This window comes from Ailuropoda melanoleuca, chromosome 1 (genome assembly GCF_002007445.2).
Source record: "Ailuropoda melanoleuca isolate Jingjing chromosome 1, ASM200744v2, whole genome shotgun sequence".
Classification (NCBI taxonomy): Eukaryota; Metazoa; Chordata; class Mammalia; order Carnivora; family Ursidae; genus Ailuropoda; species Ailuropoda melanoleuca.
The window spans coordinates 11,982,261-11,991,542 of NC_048218.1; the positions used below are offsets into that span (position 1 = coordinate 11,982,261).

At 38.3% G+C, this 9,282-nt stretch overlaps 1 protein-coding gene across 1 annotated transcript; it reads left to right on the forward strand.

The window, feature by feature from the left end:
• The first annotated feature begins 420 nt into the window (after window positions 1–420).
• On the forward strand, window positions 421–8,922 carry MIS18A (MIS18 kinetochore protein A). Its single transcript, XM_034655217.1, has 5 exons — window positions 421–424; window positions 1,096–1,219; window positions 5,332–5,454; window positions 7,443–7,539; window positions 8,112–8,922. Exons 1-5 carry the CDS (start codon window positions 421–423, stop codon window positions 8,190–8,192), a joined length of 429 nt encoding a protein of 142 aa, XP_034511108.1. The 3' UTR covers window positions 8,193–8,922.
• Window positions 8,923–9,282: the final 360 nt, after the last annotated feature.

Here is a 9,282-nt window from a genome sequence, read left to right on the forward strand (position 1 = left end):
TAGACCCTCCCCACCACCCCCCCAAGAAAACTTCGAGGTTGAGTGGTTGAAAATGTCTTTCTGTTCTCTTTTACACCAATGGCAACTTGACTACATATACAATTATCTGATCATGCTCTTTGCTTTTTCTAGTCAGGGAACAGCTAGTGCAAAGACCCTGAGGCTAGTGTGACTAAAGAACAGGATGAAGAAGAAAGCAATAAAAGGGAGAAAGGAGGAAGCCAGCAAATTCAGGGCCTTGGAAGCTGTTCTTCACAATTGGAATCTATTCTAGTGAGTGAGGCGTTTAAGCAAGGAGGTGATATGACCCAGATTTTTATTTGGAGGAAGCACTGAAGGGAAGAGAAAGTATGGAAGCTGGAGGTCAGTAGGAGCTAGTGCAATAGTCTGGACAAGAGGAGGTAGTGATGGCTTGGGAGCATGAGTGAGATTTATGAGGTGGAATCGACAGGACTTATCAGGGGAGTGGATATGGGGGAACAGGATGAGGAGATGAAGACTCAAGGATGACACCCTGCTTTTTCATTTGGGCAGCCAGGTAGATGGAGGTGGAATTCACCCAGTTCAGGTAGACTGGAGGAGGGGAAATCAATTGCTTTGGACATTTTAGGTGTGATGTCCCTTCATTTCCCTTCTTCCCCTATCCCTTCCTTTATTGTATCCTGGACCTGGATCCTGTGGAAATGTTTCCTGCTTCTGCGGTCAACTGTTTATGGTCTAAATAGAAGATTTTTGTCCAGGTCCCTGAGAGCTCTGCATTTGAAACCTGGGGATGTATACATTGACTTTTAGCATCTTTCTTGGGTGTATCCCAATTTTATTATACCTTGCAGGTATTCTTGGTAGTCTATGATTGAATTTCTAATATTTCCAAGCGTTACTGGCAGTTGAATTTTCCCCTCTAATTTTACTCATTTTATTAATGTCAGTGGTTTTCAGGGAAGAGAAAGAAATTACTCTCATTCTGCCATCTTTTTTCCAGAAGACCTCTATACATTTAGTTTTGAACCACCCTTGTGTATATGTGACTCTGGGCTCTTATTTTTTCTGCTTCCCTGAATTCTAAAGTAAAAATTGAATTAGAGGGTCTCTAAGTATCTGCACATGTATTACAACAAACCATATTAATACATTATTGTTACTTTGCTCTAGGTGTTTCCCGTAATGTTTCTGTGGATAAGGAACAGATACTATCCAAACGTAAAAATGAAAATGGTTGGTGAGTAAGGCTATAATGTGTGTGAATATGTGTATTAGAGAAAATGTTTATTTTTCAACTAAAAATCTTAAATAAGGTCATTACCAGTAAAATTAATTGGGATAAAGCTTTCTTCATGGTGATCAGTATAGAATCAGTCATTTGAATATATCAATTCTTTTTTTTTTTTTAAAGATTTTATTTATTTATTCGACAGAGATAGAGACAGCCAGCGAGAGAGGGAACACAAGCAGGGGGAGTGGGAGAGGAAGAAGCAGGCTCATAGCAGAGGAGCCTGATGTGGGGCTCGATCCCACAATGCCGGGATCACGCCCTGAGCCGAAGGCAGACGCTTAACCGCTGTGCCACCCAGGCGCCCCTAATGTATCAATTCTGAATGATGGTGGTTGTTTTTAGATAATGTGATGGAAGAGTTTCAAAATTTCTGAAGTCACATTCTGACACTCTTTTGGGTCTTTGGGCTTAGTACTAAAGCAAATTGAAAATAAAAGGACAAAAAGAAAATACCATAAAATGTCATAAAATCTCAGCCAAAGGATGCCTTAGACCAATGCTACCTACTTTTTTTTAATGTCATGTTACCCATAGAAGATGCTGGTATCACACTCACACGCATGGACATGTGGCCTGTTGAGGTAAACAGACAAGGCTGCGTGAGGCCAGAAGTAACCAGCATGGGGGCTCCAGCAGTCCCAGGCCCCGTGCTGCCGCTCCAATGTTTGAAGGGATCACCGTCTTGGCGTACCTGCTATCCATTGCTATAAGTGGCATCCTCAGTAAACCGAATGGGAAGCTCTGCCTTTTATAATTGTTACCCAAAATGTGTCTTAACTGATCTGTCTGAAGTAACTTTAGGTGGTATACAAACGACTAAACAGAAATTAATAATCCATGTATCTTTTTTTTTAGTGTGTATTTAAAAATACTGGTTTTTCATTTCAAATTTTAAAAACTTACTCCTTTAAGGAGAATGAAATTAACAACAGTACAGGTAGTGTGTGGATGTGACGGAAATGGTGCTGCTGGCACGCCGGCAACCTCAGTTTGGAAAACCAGCCTTAGCTCATTCCTCCTGTAGATGAAGAAAGTAAGGCCTGGGGAGATGAGAAGTTTGCTAAAGCCACAGGACTGTTCAGTGGTTAGAGCTGAGGTGGGGCCTGTGTCTCTCCTTCCTTCTTGCAAAGTGTTCTTTCTTCTCTCCTTCCCAATTTTAGTCATTTTGATGCCACTTTCATCATTCTTGCTATATCCACATACCAGTTTGCTGTCATGTACTTAATATCTTTCATTACATTGACTCAGGATTTTTATTTACTTTTATTTAAAAAGGAATCTAATATATTACTGCCATCTCATTTGCTTGAGCTAGAAGTAACCACCACGAAAACAAACGTCGTTGAACTCTAGCAGAGATGCTGTCACGTGGCTGGTTCTGAGCCTGAGGTCTGTTTTCTCACTGTTGAAAGATTGGCAGCTGTGAGATTCTCGTTAAAGACTTCCTAGCACTGGACTGGGACTTTCTTCTTTTTATTATGAGGATCGATAGGGAACTGAAAAGGAATTGACTCTTACTCTGTGAGCCAGTGTTACTTAGTCCTGTTTACTTGTGTCATCTGAACCCATCGTTTATGCCACATAACTTCAAATTCAAGATGCTCACTAGGGTCCCATATTCCACACTGGAGGAAATACTGTATCGCCTCGGGATGCTCGTAAGTTTTGATCCGACTAAATAGCCTCCCGAGCCATCGTGCAGCTGGTCAACAGGGGCACTCGTGGGTTTTAGAAATGTGCCGTGAAGGTTGCAGCGCTGTGTCCTGGGCTCATTCTGTCATTCGTTAAGGTTCTTACACACTCACTCATTTCTTGTCGAAAAATCACCCTATGACTTCTGGCACTGCTTTCTCAGTATTGTTGTTCAGTGTTAAGGGTGAGTTCTGGCCAAATCCTTGCCAGCGGTGAAAGCGGAAAGACATGACTAATTGTCGCTACTCTCTCTTCATTGTTCCTCAAGATCCCTCTAGAAGTGTGTATGGGTTTGTGTGTATTCTTCAGTGGTGTTTACTTTGATTTGGGTAATTTGGGATAAAACAAGGTTATCTGTTGATCAGTGTGTTTCGTATTTTAGGTTTATTTAAGTATCCTTTTTGGTTGATTACACCTGCATTATATGTTAGTTCACAATCTTGGTAATTGTGTATGGCAGCCTCATAAAGATTATGAGGTTCGAGATGTAGTATGAACATTTTCCTGTTCACCGTTGGTAGTATGCATAGGGTTCCCTCCTGGGCTTTACTAAGAAATAGAAAAAATAAATAGAAATTAAAAAAAAATTTTTTTTAAGATTTTATTTATTTATTTGACAGAGAGAGACAGCGAGAGAGGGAACACAAGCAGGGGGAGTGAGAGAGGAAGAAGCAGCCTCCCAACGGAGAAGCCTGATGTGGGGCTCGATCCCAGAACGCTGGGATCACGCCCTAAGCCGAAGGCAGACGCCCAATGACTGCACCACCCAGGCGCCCCTAAAAAAATATTTTAAAAATATAAAAGCATATGGAAGCTTAATATATGATCAGTGGCATATTATCTAGATAATTATATCACCAGTGAGAACTTATAATTTATTGGGCATTTTGTTCTTTGTTCCATATGTAGCTGCGGTAGTTAAAAGTCTCTCTATCTTTAGGTAAACAACAGTGCAGTCTATATAATATGTTTGAGTCTTGGTTGGCTCCATTTTTTTGATAACCAGAATAGCTCTGTAGTTACTACCAGTGGCTCAATGCCAATAGGAATTATATAATTCTTTTGAAATAAATGCTTCTTTTGTGATGTATATTATATTATGATCACTAGATTTAAATCTTCAGTTATCAATTTGCTATGTGTTGGGACTGTAATTTATTATAGATATGTATAGAATGGCAAATTTGGATAGGTCAACTCGACAAGGCATTTGGGTGACTGGATTCTAAGATTTAAAGAAGACATGAATTGACATTGGTGGGGTAGATTGTATTCAAATATGCAGAGCCTGAGTTGAGAAATAACTAGAATGAAGGAACAATTATGTGGAGAACTTGGGGATCATTAAGTAAAGTATTTGTGAGTTGCCTCTGTGGAACATATCCATAATGAATAGAAGAGCGTTAGGTCAAAGTACACTTAAAACGAGAAAGGCAACCCTAACAGATACATGATGAGTACATGTCAGAGATTTATTTAACTCATTACTGAGGGAGTCAGAACATGGCAAAGCTGGTTTAGAGAAGGATACTCTCTGTAGAACAAGTCTAGATACTGTCCTACGGGGGGAATAGAGCTGCAGCCTTTGAGGTTACCTTTTCTACTAGCCGAGAACATTGCCTCTCTACCAGACTAAAATTATTTGTAATTTTACAAATTATTAATCTTACTAATCTTCTTTCTATAAGTTATCACCTAACTTCAGAGAGTCTGGGCCCTAATCAGTAGTAAGTAGTGAGCAACGAGTATTGCCTTGCAGTAGAGCAAAATATGGCCCATGGGCCAGGCGCTTATTTTTGTAAATATATTTATTTTTGGAACATAGACACAGTGCGTATTCAGTTATGTATTGTCTGTGGCTGCTTCTGTGCTATAATATAGAGGTGAGTCGTTGCAACAGACACCATATGGCCTACAAACCTAAAATAATCCCTGGATCATTACAGAAAAAATCTGTCTACCCTGCCCTGGAATGTTAGTGATTCTTGGTGGGCTTGTTGGACAATACGACATTAACAGGGCATTTGGAATCCTTCTCTTATTTTCAAATTTTAGATAATTTTTCTTAATACCAGATTGAGGCATTTACTTTCTAGCAAAACACCACATCAGTGTCCTCTCTTGTCACTTTTCTGTATGTCTCATGTCACTAGGTGCTGAAGGCACTATAGCCTGGAGGTGACTGTCTACATGTCTAATATAAACATTTTACTATCATTTTTTTCCTTCTTTATACATATGACTTAGTAGGGTTGGAATAACATATTTTAGTAACTTGAATGTTAAGCGTTTATGGGTTTTAACGATGGGATTTTTGTTATAACAAGTTGCTACTTTGCTAAAGCAGTGGCACGTCTTCCTCGCAGCATTCTGGAGACTTTGTACTGCACAGGGTGCTCACTCAGCCTCGGCTACGTGTACAGGTGCACACCCAAGAATCTGGATTACAAGAGAGACTTGTTTTGCCTCAGCGTTGAAGCCATTGAAAGGTAAGTGTGCTAAACAAATGGATACCTCATAACTGATTTCTTGGAAAGTTGTTTGCAGAAAGATTGGTATGAAAACATCAGAACTAAATCAACACTATTTGGTGAAAATATATTTTCAAGTAATTTCTGACAATAAAGCCAGTGATTGTTTTGTTTTGACCTGATGTATTTGGTATTGGAAAATCAGACATTCTAAATTGTAAGGAGAAAGCACTGTGAGGACATTTTTCAGAGTAAAAATAGGTTCCATTTTTCCTAAATATTGAATTTAGTTTAATAGGATTTTTTAAGCAGTTGTGTGGATCGATACATGTTGTCCATTTTATTTTCTCCCCTGGTTTTTAGCTGCCTAGAATATCATGAAGAATTAGGAATTTCAAAACTGGTTAGGACCGAAGTTCCTTTGGTGTTCTGAAAAGAAGAAATACAAAGTCCAGCTATTTTCTTGAATCTAGTAATGAATCACCTGTTTTATATGAGGGATGCAAGAATGTGCCTTCATTCTCCGAGATTTCTATAAAAAGTAAATGTTTGGAAACAAGGCAAGTAGGCTGATGACAGATGTCAGTTAAAGAGTTTCAGATTTATGTATTTATTTATTTATAAAGATTTTATGTATTTGAAAGAGAATGCATGAGCAAGGGGGAGGGATTGAGGGAGAAGGAGAAGCAGGCTCCCTGCTGAGCAGGGAGCTGGATGTGGGGCTTGATCCCAGGACTCTGGGATCATGACCTGAGTTGAAGGCAGATGTTTAACCAACTGAGCCACCCAGGCGCCCAAGAGTTTCACATATCCTAATGGCCTTCTAATTCATGAGCCTTTTTAAATAGGAAACACAAAGTTAAATAAGTCATTTGACCCCAATGTATTTTCACTTATCCTGCAAAAGGTGTAAGCCCCAAGACTTAAAGATGTCTAAAAACCTTATGTATCAGGAAAGAAGAACAGTTTAAGAAGAAGAGAATTTTAATGCCAAGGAACTGGTTGGTTTTAGAAGTATTTATTTACAGTTTTAGGGTTTTTTTTAAAGATTTTAATTTTAAGTAATCTCTACGCCCAACGTTGGCTCAAACTCATGACCCCGAGCTCCAGAGTCGCGTGCTCTACAGCCGGAGCCAGCCAGGCGCCCCTGTTTGCAGTTTTGTAAATGACTCAGTGCCACTTCATTTCCCACCTCATCTCATTCTTCTTTCCTACACAGGGTGTTAGTTACCTTCTGCAGTTTTGCCTCCCATGCCATTTTTCAGAAATATAATCACTAAGGCTTCCAAGGGAAGCTTGATGTTATTTGACAAGAGAAGTGACCTGCTGAAGTTGCTACATGTGATGAAAGACTTTGGAGGAAATGCACATTAATCAAGGTTTCTTCAGAGAAATACTAGCACCTTCTTGGTTCCCATTTACATTTACTGGGTTACCAACACGGGGCCTGTTTTCCTTGTTTCCAGCCCAATATTTCTCTTATCTCATATTTTCTACACCTACAGCATCTCCTAACCCCAGAGAGCCAAGCAAAACATAACTCGGAGGATAACTGTAAAGTTGCCAAATCAGAGTAACCCAGAATTGACTCCATACCTGATTTACTAAAAGTCAAATTTGAAAGTACACATGTTCCCAAAAAGTTATAGAAAGCAAGAAAGCAGTGGCTTCTTCAGGATCTTTTAAAACTTTTTAATCATAGAATTTTGAACTATGAGTGTTAGTATTTTGGCACTCAGTTAACTAAAGAGCAAGTTTGTTCCAGTAATGAAATACTTAGAATATTGGACAAAATGTAGGAATGCCTGGACCAAGGTGTTAATGGAGAAAAACTTGATGTTATGTGGTACAACTTCCTATGTAAGTTGCTATTAACAAAAATAGTTATTTTGTGTTCATTTCGTACAAATATATAGTGTAAGATAGAGTTTTAGTGTTATTAACCAACATGAATTTCATATTTGCCTCCTTTTCATGTTTTAACTTTGTACCGTGCCATACTGCAGTTACATTTTAGGGTCCTCGGAAAAGCAGATTGTGTCAGAGGATAAAGAACTTTTTAATCTTGAAAGCAGAGTTGAAATAGAAAAGTCTCTGAAGCAGGTAATTCTGTTCTGTACTTTCTGTATCTCTGTATGAACAACTTCCCGTTAGTGAGCGAGTGCTCCTCCACAGACAGTCCTCAGAATGGCACTGGTTTTGGTCGTAGTTCTGTCCTGGTACGAGAGTGCTTATTTTACTTCAGTTGTTAGTAAAGTTGATTTTGGGGGTTAGCCAAACTACAACTTAAGTTAAAGCTTTATCAAAAAAATTACAAGACATTTCATGTCTCAATCAAAACCGTATATATTCTAAAACTAGTAAACCACATTTCATTTGATTCAGTTCTCATGGTATAAATAGCCTGCAAATGTTTACATTTGTTAAAATCTTCTCTTGGCCAGAAAGGCAAGGTACCAATGAGTGTATAAAGGAGCTCCAGGTTAGAGGTTGAGAACTACCGATAATAGAATGATACCTTATTTACATAAAATGTAGTTTATGCCTCTGAATACTTTCACGTGTAATGCATAACTTTTCATAAATTTTATTAATGATATATATTTTAATCATTTAATCATGTGCGATTTTAATCATAATCATGTGTATCTGAAAATATTTTTTCAATTCAATAGATGGAAGATGTTTTGAAAGCATTACAAACGAAGCTGTGGGAGGTTGAATCAAAATTGTCCTTTGCCAGTTGCAAAAGCTGAAATCTCTTCCAAGTGCCCCACTCTGGACTCCCTGCTGATGGACCCTTCTTTCATATGTAGCAATTCTGGTTATCATTTGATTTCACCTAGAATGGAACGAATTCTAAATGGTTGTATGTATATGTGGTATTCTCTTGTATTGTCAAGTGAAAAGAATTGTAGAATTACTTTTACGATATAGTCAGTGGTAGAGAGATGGGTATTTCCTGTTTGAAACTTAAAGCCATTTTATGATACTGAAAATTTAATGAAAACAAATAGCTTTTGTTTTGATAAGAAACTGCCATGATTTTCTGAATTGTTTCCTCTGTATCGAATTCATTATTCATTTCCTTTAAAAAATTTTTCATTCACCTTTAATACTTTGGGAAATATTTAATATTGAATGGCAAGAAAATCTTAGAGGTTTTATCACCCACTGTGCGATTGAATCTCTCTAAAATGGATGCATAAAGCTCTCTGAAGAAACTGGTCAGTTGAATTACTTGTCAGAACTGTTTGAAAACTAGCACGGGAGCAGAATAGCCTATATTCTAGTGGTAGTAGAATTCCACTCAATCTGCTTCTTTACTACTATATGCCCCCCAAAATCTGGAATAATATTTGCCAAAGAGACTGGTAGTCAACTCTGAGGGTGGGATTCTGGGGAATTTTCAGTCCTCTGTAGTGTGAGACTTATAGCAAGCATGTGCTATTTTTAAAATCGGGGGAGAATAAAGATTAAAACAAAGTATTTTAAGATTGAATTTTACAAAACTGAATTGTGGTATTTAACTGAACTTAGAAATCCTGATGGCGTGACTTCCACACACCTGCTGGCTGTGGTGCGGTGGAAAGCCTGCTCGGGAATATAAAGGTAACCCCAGATTTCTCCGGGCACCTTTCTGTGTTTGGGTACAGATGAGGCCACACAACATTAGTACTCAGTATGTGTGAGTAACTCAACTGAGTTTCTGCTCAGAAGTTCCCTAGTTATTTCTGAGAATACTTAAAGGTATCCTAACAAAAGGTCTTCTGTCAAACCAACTGACTCATTTACAGTTTTTTTTTTTTTTTAAAGATTTTATTTATTTATTTGACAGAGATAGAG

Excerpts from the sequence above, each read along its gene's own strand:
- MIS18A (XM_034655217.1), top strand. Across the intron at positions 1,220-5,331 it reads CGTAAAAATGAAAATGGTTG|CATTCTGGAGACTTTGTACT; the intron begins GTGAGTAAGGCT and ends TCTTCCTCGCAG. Across the intron at positions 5,455-7,442 it reads AGCGTTGAAGCCATTGAAAG|TTACATTTTAGGGTCCTCGG; the intron begins GTAAGTGTGCTA and ends GCCATACTGCAG.